Source organism: Microtus oregoni, unplaced genomic scaffold, assembly GCF_018167655.1.
Source record: "Microtus oregoni isolate MIOR12 unplaced genomic scaffold, Mior012 000015F_ref0000493, whole genome shotgun sequence".
NCBI lineage: Eukaryota > Metazoa > Chordata > Mammalia > Rodentia > Cricetidae > Microtus > Microtus oregoni.
Genome location: NW_024543074.1, coordinates 28,104,131 through 28,123,510, shown reverse-complemented (window position 1 = coordinate 28,123,510; position 19,380 = coordinate 28,104,131). Strand labels below are relative to the sequence as shown.

The 19,380-nt window shown below is 51.3% G+C and overlaps 1 protein-coding gene across 1 annotated transcript; it reads left to right on the top strand.

The window, feature by feature from the left end:
* The first annotated feature begins 1,742 nt into the window (after positions 1-1,742).
* Arrb2 (arrestin beta 2) lies at positions 1,743-10,472 on the top strand. Its single transcript, XM_041664526.1, has 15 exons — positions 1,743-1,872; positions 5,332-5,362; positions 5,954-6,014; positions 6,121-6,165; positions 6,356-6,552; positions 6,663-6,722; positions 7,097-7,164; positions 7,316-7,454; positions 7,704-7,788; positions 8,064-8,136; positions 8,452-8,589; positions 9,258-9,341; positions 9,434-9,513; positions 9,621-9,675; positions 9,976-10,472. The coding sequence occupies exons 1-15, from the start codon at positions 1,850-1,852 to the stop codon at positions 10,067-10,069; spliced, it is 1,233 nt and encodes a 410-aa protein (XP_041520460.1). The 5' UTR covers positions 1,743-1,849; the 3' UTR covers positions 10,070-10,472.
* Positions 10,473-19,380: the final 8,908 nt, after the last annotated feature.

Here is a 19,380-nt window from a genome sequence, read left to right as displayed (position 1 = left end):
GTGTGTGTGTGTTTGAGACAATGCCTCAAGTAGCCCAAGCTAATCTCAAACTTGATTTGTATGTATGACCTTGAGTTTTTTTTTTTTTTTTTTTTTTTTTAATTTTCGAGACAGGGTTTCTCTGTGGTTTTGGAGCCTGTCCTGGAACTAGCTCTTGTAGACCAGGCTGGCCTCGAACTCACAGAGATCCGCCTGCCTCTGCCTCCCGAGTGCTGGGATTAAAGGCGTGCGCCACCACCTCCCGGCTTTGACCTTGAGTTTTTGATTTTCACGCTGTCACTCATCATTTCCCCTGGGCCAGTTTATTTCTAACAGTCTTGCCCCCTCCCCACCACGCTCCATGTTCCCAAAAAGAGACATTTTATTTAGTGAAAAACAAAATAAAAATCAAATCACTCGCCGGGCGGTGGTGGCACATGCCTTTAATCCCAGCACTCGGGAGCAGAGGCAAGCGGATCTCTGTGAGTTCGAGGCCAGCCTGGTCTACAAGAGCTAGTTCCAGGACAGGAACCAAAAGGTACGGAGAAACCCTGTCTCGAAAATTAAAAAAAAAAAAAAAAAAAAAAAAAAATCAAATCATTCCTGGGCTGGGGTAGGGATAAGGCTTAATGTAAGTGACCCTTGCCAAGCATGGTGGAGGCCCCAGAAGAAAAATTAACACAACGGGTTCCTCGCGCTCTTTCTTTCGCCTGCTCCACAAAATCCTCCACCATCCCTTCTAGTCCTCCGCAGCTCTCCTGCCATCTAAGCCACAGGCACTCTGGAACAGGATGTTCTTTGCCTTGCTCAGTCTTTAGGATGTCCTTTCCCCACTTCTGCCCATCCTTCAGAACGGCTGTCCTCAAATTTCCTATCCTCCGGAGTGACTGATTGCACTCCACTCCTCCCCCCAAGCTGGCCAAGCGCTTTTAGTTGCTGGATGTTCTGAGTCATGCCTCCATTATAGCATTCCTGGGAGCATAATACCTGTCTCCTATAGCTCAAGGATCCCAGGAAAGTTAGGCCATGGTAATTCATGGTAATTCCCGACGGCTTGGCACAGTGACTAACACAAAATAGAGGGAAGGATGGAGGAACAGAGATGGATGGATTGTGTGGACGCTAGCTGTACGGTTAGATGTAAAGGAGGTGGCAAAGCCTGACAAAATTTTAAAAGTGACCCTGCAAAAAATCAGAAAAGATAAATAAATACAGCAGGGGGAGCTGAAGGACCTCAAGAACGCGGGAAGGCGGGCAGAACAAGGCTGCACGCTCAGGGATGAGCAGCACACACTGAAGCAGGCACCATCGTGCAACTGATACGGTTCACCCACGTGAGCAGTGCAGAACCTGGTCGTCACACCCAGACAGTGCTAGAGCTCATTCCAGTCGCCCCCACTAACTCGTCCCTCCACCCGTTCTCTAAAAGCAAACAAAGGGGAGGGATCCCTGCAGGGCTATGGATACCGAAGGCCAATCAGTTGGCTCTAATCGCCTGGAAGGCGGCCGCCTCCATTTAAAGAGGCCCAATCTGGAGCTGAGGAGTTGAGGAGGGGCGGCGAGATAGGCGGAGACAGAGAGAGAGGGACCGCGCGGAGAGGCGTCCCCAAGGGAGACCGAGGACGGAGGCGTGGGGCGGAGCCAGTCCAGGGAGGGCGGGCAGCGCCGCGGCGCGCGGGATCCGGCTGACGCAGCTGGCCCCGGCTCCCCAAGACCCAGACCCGAGGGGAGGGGAAGGAGGAGAAAGAGCGAGAACGCGCGTGCGCACTGGCGCGGGGAGGAGCGGGGGGCGGGGGGGACCTGGCATCGGGCAAGGAGGCTGCGAGCGAGCCGCGAACCCGGCGGGCAGAGGGCGGCGAGCGCGCGCACCATGGGGGAAAAACCCGGGACCAGGTATGGGAGGTGGGGCCGTGCTGCGGGGCATGGGCGGCGGCTCGCGGAGGGTGCAGGGATGGTCCCCAGACAAGGACACCCGGCAAGAAACCCGGGGGCCGGACGCCTGGGTCCCTAAAGAGTAGCGGTCCGGGGCCGCAAGCCTAGGTCCTTGAAGATATTGATGTGGGGGTGCGTGCTTGGGTTCCTGCCGAAAGCAAAAGCTGATAGGGATCGGGGAAACCCACGCCTGGGTTCTCACAGAGATGTAGGAGTCGGACTACTGGGTTCTCTGTGCGGGCTGAGATGCAGGGGCGGAGGAAGGAGGAGCAGGTGGCCGGCCCCGAGGGGTTGTGTGCAGGGAGACTGGATGCTGAGAAGGGATTCCCCTAGACTGGTGCCCAACCAATGGAAAGCCTCCTGTCCAATATCCCGCAGTCTGGTTGTTCCCACCTGTCCCGAGGGCCGGATAGCTCTGCTACCAAACTTCAGTCTTCTAGGTTGCTAGGAGCAACAGCTTCTTCTTGAGGGAATAGAGTGTATTAGGGACCCTCGGTGAAATTAGGCTGTATTCCTGTCCCCGGGAGGGGGAAGAGGTAGTATCTGCCCTGGACACACACATCCTCTCCCCGGATGTTTTCTGTGCAATCGAGGCTCCTTCCTTCCACAGATATCAGAGTTCTCTTTTTTTGGTCTATAGCAAAATCCACTTCCTGTTGTGACCCAACAACCCCAAGAGGACAGGGGGTGAATGCTTGAGTTCCAAGGGAGCAAGAGCAAAAGAATGAGTTTGGGTTCTGCCTCATCAAGAATAAGGGCCTGATCCTCAATAGTCACTTCTGCTGCAAAACACTGGATCGACCCTACCACTCCCACTGCCCTTGGGCTATGAGATCTTAGGCTTCTAGGCATCAAGAGGACCAATATCTGAGAGAGATGATCAGAGGAATATTGGCCTCCTGGATTTGAGGTTAAACACTCCAGAGAAAGGGGAAGTCATTTACTTGGGGGAGGCCCCCAAATTTCCGTTGCGTGGTTCAGGAGAGGGACTAGATGGTCCAAAGAGAGACTGCTGACTTGGCATAATTCCCTACAGTCTCATCAAATTCTGGGCCGTAGGAAATGGAGAGAATAGCAGGAAGTACAAAAGGGCATCTGCTTTAGCTAATCCACAGCTGGGCACCTCCCTTTGTAATTCCCTTACTCTGGCTCTTTGGCTAGCCTCAGTGTGTGCCTGCTTCCCTTCCCTAACCTGGCAGCGTGGCAGGAGATAGCCAGGTCAGATGTAGATCGCAGACTCCAGGGCAACTCAGTGAGACTCACACTGATTGTGGCTGTCACAGCCTTCTGCCAGGGCTTCTAGTAGGAGAAAACATAGGACAGAGGGAAACCAGAAGGAGAAGAGAGGCAGAGCCTAGGTGATGTACTAGCTGTCAGCCCAAACTGGGACCGAAATTAGAGTGGTTATTCTAACTGCTACCATGTCCATGTGTGCCTTTATTGCTTGGGGATACTCAGGGGCACCCTGTGAGTTTGTCACGTAACCCTATATGTTTGCCCTGTGATGTATGGACAGCTTGGCCTTTGGGAAGGAGGAAACAGTGGTTTTCCTAGCAGAAGCTAAAAGAGTGAGTTGAAGGAAGGATGGAACCCTGGGCAGTATTTCAGTGTCTTATCTGGGGACCCTTTCCTGGAATTGCTGCTGAGGCAAAGTGCATTAGAAGAGGTAGCATGGTGCTTGGAAATGGCCAGAGCCCTGGGCCACTAGAGAGTTCTCTATGCTCCCAGTAGTGAGTGGGGGGTCACTAGACAGTTCCCTATGCTCCCAGTAGTGGGTGGGGGGTCATTAGACAGTTCCCTATGCTCCCAGTAGTGGGTGGGTGGGGTCACTAGACAGTTCCCTATGCTCCCAGTAGTGGGTGGGGGTCACTAGACAGTTCCCTATGCTCCCAGTAGTGGGTGGGGGGTCACTAGACAGTTCCCTATGTTCCCAGTAGTGGGTGGGGGGTCACTAGACAGTTCCCTATGCTCCCAGTAGTGGGTGGGTGGGGTCACTAGACAGGTCCCTGTGCTCCCAGAAATAGGTGGGGGGGTCACTAAAGAGTTCCCTATGCTTCCAGCAATGGGGGGATCGCTAGAGAGTTCCCTGTGCTCCCAGCAATGGGTAGGGGGGTCACTGGACAGTTCCCTGTACTCCCAGCAATGGGTGGGTGGGGGTCACTAGACAGTTCCCTGTGCTCCCAGAAATGGGTGGGGGGGTCACTGGACAGTTCCCTGTGCTCCCAGCAATGGGTAGGGGGGATCACTGGACAGTTCCCTGTGCTCCCAGCAATGGGTAGGGGGGTCACTGGACAGTTCCCTGTGCTCCCAGCAATGGGTAGGAGGGTCACTAGGTAGTTCCCCGTGCTCCTAGCAGTGGGTGGAGTCTAGGCTTAGATTGTTTCAGTGCCTGTATAGAAAACCCCCTTCGACTGTATAGTCAGTGACAGGCCAGTTGAACAATTTAATGGACTTACAGCCAGAGTCGCCTTCCTCAAGTTTATGTCTGAGTCCCACCATGAACATTCTCTGTGACCTTTGGCAGAATTCTTGGCCTCACTGTGCTTTGGTTTCTTCGTGGTAAGACAGGAATATCTTGACTTCAGTCATTGGGCTCTAAGAGCAGTCACAATGCAGTGGGAGCACTGCTGGGACCCAGCAAATGTTAGCCAGCATCCTTGTTCTCTCACGGATGCCTGACTGTACAAGATCCCGAGGGTCCCAGCCACAAGTAAAATATAAACAAAATATGAGAGGAACAAAACGGGGGGCAGGTTATTAAAGTTGAGGCCGAATCTTCACTCTGATGGAGCTGGGTTAAGCCTTGGACGACAAATGATGTCAGAGATGGGGATGTTGGAGGTTCATGAAGTAGTCAGATGTGGCAATGCCTTCAGTAGAAACAACTGAGGGGCCAAGTCAAGGCATTGCTCCAGGCGTGACCCCAGGCGTCCTTGAGGCTAGAGGTCAGTTGAAAAGCGGCTTGTTTGATTGGGTATGGTGGGTCACACCTTTTATCCTAGCTTTGAGAGCCAGATGGATCTCACAGTTTGGGCCAGTCTGGTCTGCATTATCAAGTTCCAGGCCAGCCAGGGTTACATATTAAGAACCCCCATCTCAAAAACAAACAAATAAATAAATAGTGTTTTAGGTCTGACCCAGATATTGTGTAGCCATCCAGGGAAGGTCCCCTCAGGGGAGTCTAGATGGTTCCTGGGGTATTGTAGAGGTGGGTCAGACACCAAAGGAGCAGTGTTGGCCCAAACAGTCGGCTTCCAGGGGCTGCCCTGTGGGAAATACTGGGACTTTGTAAGAGGTGGGAAGGGTAGAGCAGGGCCCCAGGGTGATTCCACTTCTCAGGCTGGGGAGGGAGAAGCCCTGGTGTGGCGGTCCCTGCCGAGTCTAAGGGAGGCAGTGGGGTCTCCCTTTCTGTTTTGTTAGGGTCTTCAAGAAGTCAAGCCCTAACTGCAAGGTGAGTTACCCACAGCGTTTATCCTTTGATCCTCCCTGGGCCCAACCTACCCCCAGTTGATCCCCTACCCCTAGCTCCCCACTTCCTGTGAGAGCTAAAAGCAGACTTCCTTCCCTCCTTAAGCCCCTTGCCACAGTCTGAAGAAGCCACAGGGCTGGGTGGGGACCGGGCTAGGTTCCTAAGCAAGCTTGCATCTCTCCTAGGAACCAACCGAGCGAACTTGGAGCTAGGAAAAATTAATAGTTCCCCAGGCTGTGGCCTGTTTATCTCCGAGCCCTTTGTAGGGACAGCTGCTAACTGCCTGGTCTGAGTGCTCCCTGAAGACATGGGAACACATATACATGCACATAACACACCTACCCTTGGTTGGTGGGCAGAGGTACAAAAAGTGACCAAAGAAGCAGGTAAAAGCCTAAACGAAAGCTTTACTGAGTCTGGAAACGGCCACTTTCACCTTCCAGTAACACCAGGGGAACCCCACCCCGTGATAACCCAGCCAGGGGGACCCCAAGACAATGCTGTCATCTTTGAGGGTTCTGGTGGCTTGCCACCATCCTCCCCAATTTTCCCTGTGACCCTTGGCATCCTCAGCTCACCGTGTACTTGGGCAAGCGCGACTTTGTAGATCACCTGGACAAAGTGGATCCCGTGGGTACGTTTGCCTAGAAGGGGATAGCTCGTCCCCCAAGAGGGGGGGAGGTTCCTGGCCCTGGGGAAAGGCCCCCTTCAGAAAATGAATCCATGTCTCCCTTTCCCAGATGGTGTGGTGCTTGTGGATCCTGACTACCTGAAGGACCGCAAAGGTACTAGACCCAAGTCCAGGAACTGGAGGGGAGGCGGGAAGAAGAAGAAATTTGATGGGTTGTCCCAGAGAGGTGGAAGGCTGAAGCAGAAGCAGGGGGTAGGATTCAGGGAAATCTGTCGTGCTGAGGACGGCTGTGGGTGACATGAAGGGGTTACTCCTCATCTCCTCCCCTTCCCCTTAATTTCCAGTGTTTGTGACCCTCACCTGCGCCTTCTGCTATGGCCGAGAAGACCTGGATGTACTGGGCCTGTCTTTCCGCAAAGATCTGTTCATTGCTACGTACCAAGCCTTCCCCCCCATGCCCAACCCACCCCGGCCCCCCACCCGGCTACAGGACCGACTGCTGAAGAAGTTGGGCCAGCATGCCCATCCCTTTTTTTTCACAGTGAGGATGCTCCCCGTTCTCCGAAGGGTGTGGGGCATGGGGCTATGGGACTGATATGGGGTAAGGTACCTGTTACCAGGGACTGAAACCCCCCCTTTTCTCTGCCACAGATACCCCAGAATTTACCCTGCTCCGTCACCCTGCAGCCAGGACCAGAGGACACAGGGAAGGTACGGGAGAGACAACTCTCATAGTCTGTGAACACAACTGGACCTAGCAGAAACACAAAACACGACTAAGCTAGGGGTGATGTTCAGGGGGTCCTGAAGACAGGGAAGTGTCCCCAAGGACATAGGTGTTCATGGTGTGGTCACTGCATCTGGAACATGTGCCTGGGTGTGCGGGTTCCTCCATGCACTGCTGTGACCCAGCTTCTGCCAGGTGCCAGGCTAGAAGGAGATGGTGGGGCAAGAGAGTCTCTGTTTCCGTGATGGGGCAAAAGTCCACCCCAAAGGGGAATGAAGCAAGGAGGCAGGAAAGGGTGTGTTGGGAGGGTGGTGACGAAAGCCTGGGGTAAGAGGGGGCCTTTCCTCCCCTTCCCAAGGCCTGCGGAGTCGACTTTGAGATCCGTGCCTTCTGTGCCAAATCCCTGGAAGAAAAAAGCCACAAAAGGTGAGAGAAGCAACTTTTCTCTGGTGTAACCACTCCCTCCCAGTCTCACGGGACCCCAGACCCCTGTGGGAGGTAGGAGTCTGAGTTGGATTGTGGTGTCTTGAAACTGGCCTTTCCCCTCCTCCAACACCCCCCCTCCACACACATGTAGGAACTCTGTGCGGCTCATCATCAGAAAGGTGCAGTTTGCTCCAGAGACGCCCGGCCCCCAGCCCTCAGCTGAAACCACACGCCACTTCCTCATGTCTGATCGGAGGTCCCTGCATCTAGAGGCTTCCCTGGACAAAGAGGTGAGGTGTGAGAGGGTGACAGAGATGCCACAAAGCAGGCCAGAGTCTGGGGGAGGGGGGAGGGGTGAAGCCACAGGCAGGATGGCGGTTTGGGATTTTTTTTTTTTTTTAAAGACCGTTGCCTCACTTTTGGGGTGGAGGTGCTAAGAGCCAGGGTGGGGGCAGGGTAGAGCAGCCTCTGTCAGGGAGTCCCCAGGTTGGAGCCAGTGAAGAACACATGCAAGCTATGTAATCCCCTCCCTTCAAAAGCTGTACTACCACGGAGAGCCACTCAATGTCAACGTCCATGTCACCAACAACTCCGCCAAGACCGTCAAGAAGATCAGAGTCTCTGGTAGGAGGTGGGGGTGGGCACGGGCTTGGGAAGGATGGCCCTGCTTACAAGGGGCTTCTGCCTCTCTGTCAGCCCAGGCCTTACCCCAGTGTGGGGGAGCTACCAGGCCGGAAGGAATTTAGTCTGTTCCAGGATGGTGTGCCCTAGTGTTTATTATAGAAGGGCTGTTGGCCAGGGGCAGGAGGTGGGGGTGTGCTGCCCCTCAGTGGGGTTCACACCATGTGGTCTGGAGTTGCGGGGCAGTGATAGTCTATACTTGGTCCCCCGCCCCACAGTGAGACAGTATGCCGACATTTGCCTCTTCAGCACCGCGCAGTACAAGTGCCCTGTGGCTCAGCTTGAGCAAGAGTGAGTATGGAGGGGTGTGGGACCCAAGTTCAGGGGAGAGTGTGAGCAGGCAGAATCTTTCAGAGCCCATCTTGCTTCTAAGGGGGGAGCGTGAGAGGGCAGAATCCTTCAGAGCCCATCTCGCCTCTAAAGGTGTCCTCTGTAGCCAGGGGCTCCAGGCTGTTAACTGTCTTGAACAGGTTGAGTCAGAACCCACCCCTCATGATCTGTGCCCAGATGGACAGTGCAGGAGGACATACTGCCTGAGGGTGGTGAGGGGATCCTCCCTCAGCCTGGTCTCTCCAAGGATCTTGTTCTCTTGTCCCCAAACCCCAGTGACCAGGTGTCTCCCAGTTCCACATTCTGCAAGGTGTACACCATCACCCCGCTGCTCAGCGACAACCGGGAGAAGCGTGGCCTCGCCCTCGACGGGCAGCTCAAGCATGAAGACACCAACTTGGCTTCCAGCACCATGTGAGGGCGGGGCTGGCGGACTGGGAGACAGGGTGGGGGGGAGTGGGGGGGTGTGTTTCGTTCAATGCAGGCCATGTGCCAGGCTCTGTCCTAGGTGCCAGGGACGTATCAGTGAACAGAAGTGACAGAGACCTCTCACATTCTAAGGAAGGGAAGACAATCAGATAAATGGTAAATTAGATAGCATGTTAGGAACAAGTGTTAAGTGGGGAAGCAAGCCGAGCAGGAGGGATGAGGTAGAGAAAGGGGCAGGCTGTGTGGATGTAATAGATCGGCCAGAGAGGGTGAATACTGAAGGACCCAGGGGGAAGAGGCATTGTGGATGTACGAGCAAACAGAGCTCCAGGCAGAGAGAACTGCAAGCTTAAAGACTCAGGTGGGATGGTCCCCAGGGTGCGTGAGGAATTGTGATGTGTTGCTATGACCTTGGGCACCTGTTGCCCCAGAAGGCCAGAGTGGGTACACGCTACACCGCCACACAGGCCCACACCGTGAGAGGGGACCACACGAAGAGAAGTAGGTGAGAGAAAGCCGCACACATCAAAGCCCCCGTGGCTGGCACAGAGTTCTGCCTGGAGGAATGCCACGGGCCTGCCTTGGCATGGCTTCGCAGTTGATGCTGTGGGAGCCCTGGATCCCTGACCCTGCTCCCCTCCTCCCGATTGCAGAGTGAAGGAGGGAGCCAACAAGGAGGTGCTGGGGATCCTGGTGTCCTATAGAGTCAAGGTGAAGCTGGTGGTGTCTCGAGGCGGGTGAGTAGGGGGACAGCCTGGTCCTGCGGCACTCTGTGGCTCTGTGGGTTTGTGGTGGTGGTCCTCTTCATGCCACCCCTCTTCCTCCCCAGGGATGTCTCTGTGGAGCTGCCTTTTGTTCTCATGCACCCCAAGCCCCATGACCACATCACCCTTCCCAGACCCCAGTCAGGTGAGCACTCTCTGCCCTGAGCCCCACAGAGAGGGACTGAGGCAGGGCCAGTGGGGAAATGACCATCCTTTTGGTACCCATCCACCCACTCCCTCTCTGCCCTTCAGCGCCCCGGGAAACAGATGTCCCCGTGGATACCAACCTCATCGAATTTGATACCAAGTAAGTAACACTCCCTGCCTTCTTACTTTGATCCTCTAAGACAGAGATTCCCGTATCCTTAAATCCACCTTCATACCTTGTGGGTGTTTCCTTCTGGTGGGAGAGACTGGTAGAAGTGTCAGATCAGATGACTCAGCCTGTTGAGGCTGCCACTATGCCCCTTGTCTCCTGTGAACCTCTCTGATTCCAGCACCGCTCAAGCGCCTGACTCTAGGATGGGGTGGGGGCGAGGGGAGCAGAGTGGGAAGCCCAAGGGACAGTCAGAAGCCCTTACCTCATCTACTCCTTGTTGTCATCAAGCTACGCCACGGACGATGACATTGTGTTCGAGGACTTTGCCCGGCTTCGGCTGAAGGGGATGAAGGATGACGACTGTGATGACCAATTCTGCTAGGAAAAGAGGCTGGGAGAGGTAGTGGCAGGACCAAGGTCCCACTGTCATTTCGGGTGTGGGGTCCCAGCCTCTCCTCCTCCCCCATCCACCCAGGATTCGCACTGGACCCATGACTTGTTGAAAGTGGGCATTAATCTTCTGCCTTCAGCGCTGCTGCCCTGGCCCTGCTCCCTAGGGTGGCAAGCTGTATGCATACCTAAAGTTTTGGGAAGGAAACACTGAAAATGAGGAGTGATTGTAGAGAAAAGTAGTAGAAAGAACTCCCACATTCCGCCTCGTACCAACCCGCCCCCCACGTCACCACTTCTGCCTCCCAGTCCTTGAAGATGAGACTTTGCTGGGGGAGAGGGTGAGGCCATTTCTTTGTTTCTGAGCACAGGGAAGAAATAAACCTTTGAATAGGCCTGAGTGTGCGCGTGTTTCCTCCGCAGTGTTTAAGGGCTGCACAGTGCGCCTGCCCATCCGTGATGCTTTTCTCTACGTCTGCAGGGTACCTCCCATGGGTTATCAATAAATGTTTGCTGGATGACGGTGCTGTGCCTGTGTCCCAAGGTAAATATTGAAACTTGATGTGGTTGGCGCACACTCCAGTGGAGAGCTTGGTAGAGCCACAAAGTCAACTTAGTCATCTACAGGGAAAAGGGTAACTTCCCTGAAGGTCCTGGGAACTGGGCGGGGCGGGCTCCTTTCGGTTGAAGCTGGCAACAGGCGACCACATTGTGACCTTGTTAGGTTTGTCTCTGCTGTTCCTTCTGGTTTGTGAAGAGGTCTGCTTCTGGACCGGGTAACCACATCTGCATACCTCCCCGACAGATGCCATACGAGCAACATGAGAGTCACTGTGGGCCAAAGCCAGGCCGGGTGGGAAGGAGCTATTCTCACCTCCCACGTCACCCACTGCAGTTCCTGCAGGTGACCTTTCTGTTCTAGTCAGGGTTACTGTTGCTGTGGTGAAGCACCATACCAAAGCAAGTTGAGAGAAAGGGCTTTATTTGGCTTACTCTTTCACACCATAGCCCATCATTGAAGGCAGTTGGGACAGGGACTTAAACAGTAGGAACCTGGAGACAGGAACTGATGTGTGGGCCATGGAGGGGTGCTGCTTACTGACTTGCTCTCTGTGACTTGCTCAGTGTGCTTTTTTTTTAAAATAATTTATTTTTATTTTATGTGCACTGGTGTTTTGCCTTCATGTATGTCTGTGTGAGGATGCTGGATCCCCTGAAACTGGAGTCACAGACAGTTGTGAGCTGCCATGTGGATGCTAGGAATTGAACTCAGGTCCTCTGGGAGAGTAGCCAGTCCTCTTATCTGCTGAGCTATTTCTGCAGTCCCTCAGTGTGCTTTCTTTTGGAACCCAGGACGACCTGCCCAGGGGTAACAACACCCACAGTGGGCTGAGCCCTCCCTCATTGATGACTAAGAAAAAGCCCTACATGCCTGTCTATACCCTGATCTTACAGAGGTATTTTCTCCTCTCTGGTGGCCCTAGCTTGTATCAAGTTGACATAAACTTAGCCAGAATGCCTTTCTAAAGGCTCCATTCTATGAACAACCTTGACCTACATCCCTGCTGTGTGCCAAGCATGGTATAAGGGCATACGATCTATAAGTCACTCCCTGTGTCCCAAGAACGGGAACTGAGAATGCATCAGTGAGCTGTAGATTGGGATTGGGGGATGATTCCCCTGGAGGAAGTGAACTTCAAGCAGAGAACTGAAAATGAGTTAGGGGACGTACAAGGATAGACGTTTGGGACCATGGCAAAGCCTCACATGAAGGCTGGAAGGTGTGTAGAAACTCAGATCACAGACCCGAGCAGCCAACAAGAAGTGAGGTATATTTTGTTGAGGCAGAGGGAAGCAGCTTACATGGGCACTGGTCTGTGTTGAAGCTCGTGAAATCGTAATTAAATCATCATTTATCCACAGGCTTTAAGTGTGGCCTGAATGTCACTGACCTTGCTTAGCCGATCCCAGGCCATCGCCCCTACCCATGCTGGGTTTGTCACAAAAGGAAATAGACCCCTTTAATCTTTGCCTCCAATGTCCCTGACTCCTGTGATTCTGCTCCTTGACCATTAAGGTCATTGACATAGCTTCACCAGGAAAACCGGTCCTCTGGGAGGCAAGATAAAGATCCAGAATTAGGTTCTTCAGTCTCAGGTCCTAAGTCAGAAGATTCAGAGGATGCCGGGCGGTGGTGGCGCACGCCTTTAATCCCAGCACTTGGGAGGCAGAGGCAGGCGGATCTCTGAGTTCGAGACCAGCCTGGTCTATAAAAGCTAGTCTTGAAAAAGCAAAAAAAAAAAAAAAAACAGGAAAAATGCATCACTGGGTTGGAGAAATGATGCCTAAAAAAGTTACTTTTCAGTGCTGTTTAGAAGGTGATCCACACAGATGGTTAAAAAAAAAATCTTCGCAGTATAAAATGGTAAATAGTGAACAAGCAAGCTCCCTCCTGGCCCATCCCGGCCCTGATTGTCTCTTTCCTACCAACCACCACCATCCTTGTTTATTCAAAGACTAGTCTTTGTATTGAGTCACACGTAAGCAGGCTTTCTGTACTCACTGCCTCATCTCAGATACAGGGGGCAGCAAACTGTGAGCTCAGCTACATCAGGCTACATCTGGGGAGCATTGATAGTGCTGCCCAGAAGGGGCTTCCGAAGCCCTGCTCCGGCCACCCTTCCTGTTAAAGAGCAGCTGCCAGCTACTAACTGATGCCATTTGTTACTGGTTTCCTGTGGGCATTCTGAATGTTTTCAGTTCAAACAGTTTTGTAATAGTTCCTCCTACAGACCCGTCTTTCCAGACGTGTGGCGTATACTCTAGCACAGCCCTGAAAGGAGGGCTGCAGGCTGGAGAGATGGCTCCGCAGTTCAAGGGCATGGACTGCTGGAGAGATGGCTCAGCAGTTCAAGGGCATGGACTGCTCCTGCAGAAGATCCGAGTCTGGTTCCCAGCACTCATGTCAGGCAGCTCACAAGAGACTAGAACCTCCAACTCCCAGGGGTCTGATTCTCTCTTCTGGCCTCGATGGCACTTTTGTTCATGCGCACATAACCTTCACACAGACACACATACATAAACATTTAAAAAAAAAGGTATTGGGTCAGAGAGGTGAACATATCTCTAATCATGTTAGTGCAGGTGAAATACAGTATTACCTGTCTCATTTTTATTTATTTGTTTATTGATTTGAGACAGGGTTTCATTACATAGCCCTGTTTGTCCTGATACTCACTATATAGACCAGGCTGGCCTTAAACTCACAGATCTGCCTGCCTCTGCCTCCTGAATGCTAGGATGAAAAGCAAATGCCATCATGCCCAGCTTTTTTTTTTTATTTAATGTGTATGAGTGTTTTGCTTGTGTGTATATCTTTATATCACATATGTGTAGTACTCATGATGAGAGTGTCAGATCCCCTGGGATTGGAATCACATATGTGAGGGTGTGAGATCCCCTGGGACTGGAATCACATATGTGTGGTACTCATGGTGAGGGGGTCAGATCCCCTAGGACTGGCGTCACGTATGTGCGGTACTCATGGTGAGGGTGTCAGATCCCCTAGGACTGGCGTCACGTATGTGCGGTACTCATGGTGAGGGTGTCAGATCCCCTAGGACTGGCGTCACATATGTGCGGTACTCATGGTGAGGGTGTCAGATCCCCTAGGACTGGAGTCACGTATGTGTGGTACTCATGGTGAGGGTGTCAGATCCCTGGGACTGGAATCACATATGTGAGGGTGTGAGATCCCCTAGGACTGGCATCACGTATGTGCGGTACTCATGGTGAGGCTGTGAGATCCCCTAGGACTGGAATCACGTATGTGCGGTACTCATGGTGAGGGTGTCAGATCCCCTAGGACTGGCATCACATATGTGCGGTACTCATGGTGAGGGTGTCAGATCCCCTAGGACTGGCGTCACATATGTGCGGTACTCATGGTGAGGGTGTCAGATCCCCTGGGACCAGAGTTACAGGCAGCTATGAGCTGCCAGGTAGATTGAGAATCAAACCTGGGTTTTCTGAAAGAGCAGTCATTGCTTTGGGCCTCTGAGTCAGCTCACCTGCCCCAAGTATTACCAATCTCAAGTTACATTTTTTTTTATATTATGACTGAAGGATAAACCCAACTTTCTGAGCTGACAGTCTTTTATTTCTTTTAGGGGATTGGGTAAGTGGGGCAGTGCTGGTCTCAAACACAGGCACTTGCTAGGCAAGTGAGCTACAGCCATCCGCAGACTCCTTGAGTAGATGAAAAGCTCCTGAGGGTCTAGCAAATCGAGCTGGAGAAACGGTGCAGTGGCTAAAGGTGCTTATTATGCACGCCTTTAATCCCTGCACTCTGGAGGCAGGGGCAGGCGGATCTCAGTGAGCTCGAGGTCTGGTCTACAAGAGAGAGTTCCAGGACAGCCAGGACTGTTACACAGAGAAGCCCTGTCTCGAAAAACCAGGAAAAAAGACAAAAGATGTTCATTATCAATCTTGAGGACTCAAGTGCAATGCCCAGAACATACAAGGCAAATTGTCCTCTGACCTCCGCACACGAACCATGGCACCTGCACACACACACATGTAATACAGATTTTATAGACTACAGCACAATCATGCCATGTAAACTAATCGAGTCTCAGATGAGCACTGCGTGTTTTCTCCCATGTGTGGAAAGGTAGCATAGAAAAGGACTGATAGATAGGAAGGGGCCCAGGGCAAAGGGGCTAGGAGGGTAATAAGGCAGTGGATATGGTCAAAAGGCATCACATATGTGCATGAATGGTGTGATGAAGCCCACTATTGCACACAATAAACTGGGCATGATGACACACACCTGTAATCCCCATTCTTGGGAATCAAAGGCAGAACTGCCTCAAATTTGGGGCTAGGCTAATCTATGTTGAGAGTTCCAGGACAGCCAGAAACACAGCGAGACCCTATCTACAGAACAAAGACGTGCTGGGTGTGGGTGGTGTCTGCAGAAGCAGCAAACCTCTGTGAGATCAAGGCCAGCTAGAGCTACAGAGGGAGTGCCCGTCTCAAAGAAATAGCAAATGAACGGCGCACAGGTGCACAAACGAACAATAACGCGTACACAAATGAAGGCTGGAGTACAGCTTGGCGCCAGAGCCCTGTCCAGGCCTTGTATATCCTGGCCAATCCCCAGCCTGAGAGAGAACAAGCAGGAGGCTGGGTTCTTGTGCGCCTTGGCAGAGTATGTGCCTAGCATGCCCAGAGCACAAGAAAGGAAGGCGGGCTGAGGGGAGAAGGAGAAATGAACACGGTAGTGTGTGGTATTTTCCCCGGTTTTCTACAGTGTCTCTTTTTCGTTGTTGTTTGTTTGTTTTTCCAAGACAGGGTTTCTCTTTGTAACAGTCCTGGCTGTCCTGGAACCCGACTAGCCACTAACTCACAGGGATCCACCTGCTTCCGCTTCCCAGTGTTGGGACTGAAGGTGTGTGCCACCACCGCCTGGCTGCATCTTCTGCATTTGTAGCTCGTTACCTTTTTATTTTAGAGCACATGGTGTGTGACATCATTTGATACTCCAATTTCATACAGCTCTCACCTGTGTCTAGTTCCAAAACATTTCTGTTGTCTGTTTTGAGACAAGGTCTCCACTCTGTAGCCCAGACTGGCTTGAACTCTTGAGCCGCAGGCTTCAGAGCGCCGAGTGTACGGAAGAACACTTCCTTCTGATATTAGTAATACGTACACTTTTATTTTGAGGTATACATCTGTAGTCATTTTCAACTGGCTTATGTCATAAAGCCTTTGCCCTTCTGTTTGCTCATGACTTGACACTTAAGTTCTTTCAGGTCACACACCAAGATCTTATCAACCACTAGCTCATTGGCTCACTCGGTTTCTCCTTTCACAACTCAACCCTCACCCCCAGATCCATCATCCACCCCCACTCTTTGGTCTAACAGCAGGGGCAGTGATTGGCTGGTGTATACTGCCAAGGGCAGGAGTCACATGACCACACTTAACTTGTTCACTCAACACATATATTTGAAAACATAGGTTCTGACGCTGTGCTGAGCAGGGCAGAGATCTAGGACCACCAAATATTCAATAGTCTCAGCTCGGAAGGCAGAGGCAGGTGGATCTCTGTGAGTTCGAGGTCAGCCTGGTCTACATGGGAGCTCAGGACAGACTCCAAAGCTACAGAGAAATCCTATCTTGAGAAAAAGCAAAGCAAAACAAAACAAAAAGTCTCTAACCTAGGCTGGGCATTAAATAAATACCTAACAACTCCTCACTAACTCCTCCCCTGCTCCCCACTACCTCCTCCCCTGCTCCCCACTACCTCCTCCCCTGTTCCCATTACCTCCTCCCCTGCTCCCCACTACCTCCTCCCCACTGCCTGCTACCTCCTCCCCTGCTCCCATACCACTGATTTTACACCTGCCTCATGCTCAGTAACTTCTCCACTTTTTCCAGACTAGGAGAGAGAGGGAGGGGGAGGGAAGGGGAAGAGGGGATGGGAAAAGAGGGGAGAGGAGGAGAGGACGGGAGGGGAGAGGAGAGAAGAGAAAAAGGAAAAAGCATGAATGAGCTCAGCATCCCACCTCCATCTCTGCTCCATCTCCCCCTTGTCTCCTGGATCTTGATTCATCAAACCACCCCCTTCTTTTCAACCTCGGTCTCTACTGGCTTGTCCTCTAAGGGAAATAAACGCAGGCCAGTCCCTTCTACTGAAGGAACGGAAAATAGAGAGCATTGAGAGGACTCAGGGAAGAAAACAAGGAGGGGGAAAAAAGAAAAGAAAAAACCCTCTTCTCCACTCTCAAGTCTCTTTCACAGAAAAGGATATCTCGATTTCCTCTCTCACTTTTCTGTTTTTAGTTTGGTTTGATTTTTGTTGTTGTTGTTGTTTTTTTTTTTTTTGTTTTTGTTTTTCGAGTCAGGGTTTCTCTGTGGTTTTGGAGCCTGTCCTGGAACTAGCTCTTGTAGACCAGGCTGGTCTCGAACTCACAGAGATCCGCCTGCCTCTGCCTCCCGAGTGCTGGGATTAAAGGTGTGCGCCACCACCGCCCAGCCTTGTTGTTGTTGTTTTATTTTTAACCTTTATTTGTATTTTATGTGTATGGGTGGTTTGCATGAATGTGTGTGTACCACATGCATGCGGTGTCGATGGAGGTGAGAAGAGGGTGTTGGATCTCTTGGGACTGGAGTTATGGTTGGCTGTGAGCCACTATGCAAGTGCTGGGAATCAAACCTGGGTCCTCTGGAAGAGTAGTTAAGTGTTAACTGCTGAGTCTTCTCTCAATCCCTTGGTTTGATTTTTTGAGACAAGTAGATGAGGCTAGCCTTGAACTCACCTTCCTCCTACCTCTGCCTTCCAAATGCTTGGATTTAGTATCAAGCTTGGTCCTTTTTTAAAATTAACTTTTTATTTTCAAAGTAATAAGTACAGACCTCTTAAGGCAACAGATAAGGGCTGGAGGTCTACCTTAGGGATAGTGTTTTTTCTGGCACATACAAGACCCTGAGTTCATCCACAGCACCATATACACACAGAACAGAGCCATAAGGTGCTGGAATATTCTTTAGTGTGGGTGGTTGTGGGTGTGTTTGCTTGGGTTTGTTTTTGTTGTGTTTGGTTGTTGGGTTTTTGTTTGCTTGCTTGGTTGACTGGGTTTGGCTTTTCTTTTTTGTTTGTTGGTTTTTTCAAGACAGGGTTTCTCTGTGTAACAGCCCAAGCTGTCCTGGAACTAGCTCTTGTAGACCAGGCTGGCCTCTAACTCACAGAGATCCACCTGCCTCTGCCTCTCGAGTGCTGGGATTAAAGGCGTGCACCACCATTACTTAGCAAATAGTAAATCATGTTTTCTTTTTTGTTTGGTTTTTGTTTTGTTTTTTATTTTGGTTTTGGTTTTTTTTTGAGACAGGGTTTTTCTGTATATCCCTGACTATCCTGGAACTTGCTCTTAGTTCAGGCTGGCCTCGAACTCACAGAGATCCTACTGTCTCTGCCCCTGCCTCCCAAGTGCTAGGATTAAAGGAGTGTGCCATGTTTGGGTTTTTTTTTCTTTTTGTTTTGTTTTTGTTTTGTTTTTCGAGACAGGGTTTCTCTGTGGTTTTGGAGCCTGTCCTGGAACTAGCTCTTGTAGACCAGGCTGGTCTCGAACTCACAGAGATCTGCCTGCCTCTGCCTCCCAAGTGCTGGGATTAAAGGCATGCACCACCACCTCAGGGCTTGGTTTGTTTTTTACTTAGTGTCTCATTATATAGCTCTAGCTGTCCTGGAACTCCCTGTGTAGACTAGGTTAGCCTCAAACTCACATAGATCTGCCTGCTTCTGCCTCCTGAGTTCTGGGGTTAAAGGTGTGCACCACCACACCCAGCAGCTATAAGGTTTTAACAAGAAGAAGAGTAGGCCCCTGATTTCTTTGTCCTTTGAGGGAACAACTCTCTGCACCTCCTTCAGATGTCTGAGGACAGTCACCCCACATCTCTGAACATACCCGTTTTGCTCCTTCTTGACTTCTGCTTTCAGCATCATCTAGCGGATGCCCAGCTGTGACACCACGACACAATGCTGTCATCTGCAAGCTCATGCTGCAGACTATGCTGTAACTGCAAGATCAAGTTGCAAAATAAAAATTGCAAACAAAACAAAAAACTACATGATGGGAGGAGGAGGGAAGGGAGGGGCAAGAATTTTTTAAATTTTCATAATAGTTTAAGTAAGTTTATGGTTTTATAGGCCGCATTGAGAGATGAACGTATAGCTACAGGCACAGGTGGCACAAATCTGGCAGAAGGTGAAGGTGGCGTCCATCTTTGTCCCTCCTGATCATCATACGATGCTTTCCGTCCTGTCCCCCCCCCCATTCCTGAATATTGTATCAGGTGGGGCCAGATCAATGTCCGGTATTGAATTATGCCTCTGTTAAGGTTTACAGAGGCCTCTATGGCCCTCCCTCTTTTTTGTACAACTTTGTTTCCCCTGAACAATGATCGTTTGAAGTTTGCTTATTCTCCAAATTCATCATGAATTCGGTCCTGTGCTCTTTTCCAAGAGTCCACATTTCAGTTCTTTCAAAACTAAAGATGCTCATCCCTTTCATCTCCTTGAAGACATAGCTCAAAATCTTTCTATTGAACTGGGGTTCATGGTCACCTCTTATGAATGACCTCGACCTCAGCTCATGGATGTCCTAGCTGCCTCTTAACTAGGGAAATCTGACAGTCTATACAGACCAAAAATGTCTTTATTCCGTCTTCCTGGTCAGGAGTTTAGCTTTGTGAATCTCTGCATCCCCCTTAAAGTCATTCTCCTGAGGTGACTCTTAG

Bases quoted from the DNA above. Each gene is read 5' to 3' on its own strand.
- Arrb2 (XM_041664526.1), top strand. From the start codon at position 1,850: ATGGGGGAAAAACCCGGGACCAG. The intron at 6,166-6,355 runs GTACTAGACCCA...CTTAATTTCCAG, and splicing joins CTACCTGAAGGACCGCAAAG to TGTTTGTGACCCTCACCTGC. The intron at 6,553-6,662 runs GTGAGGATGCTC...TCTCTGCCACAG, and splicing joins CCCATCCCTTTTTTTTCACA to ATACCCCAGAATTTACCCTG.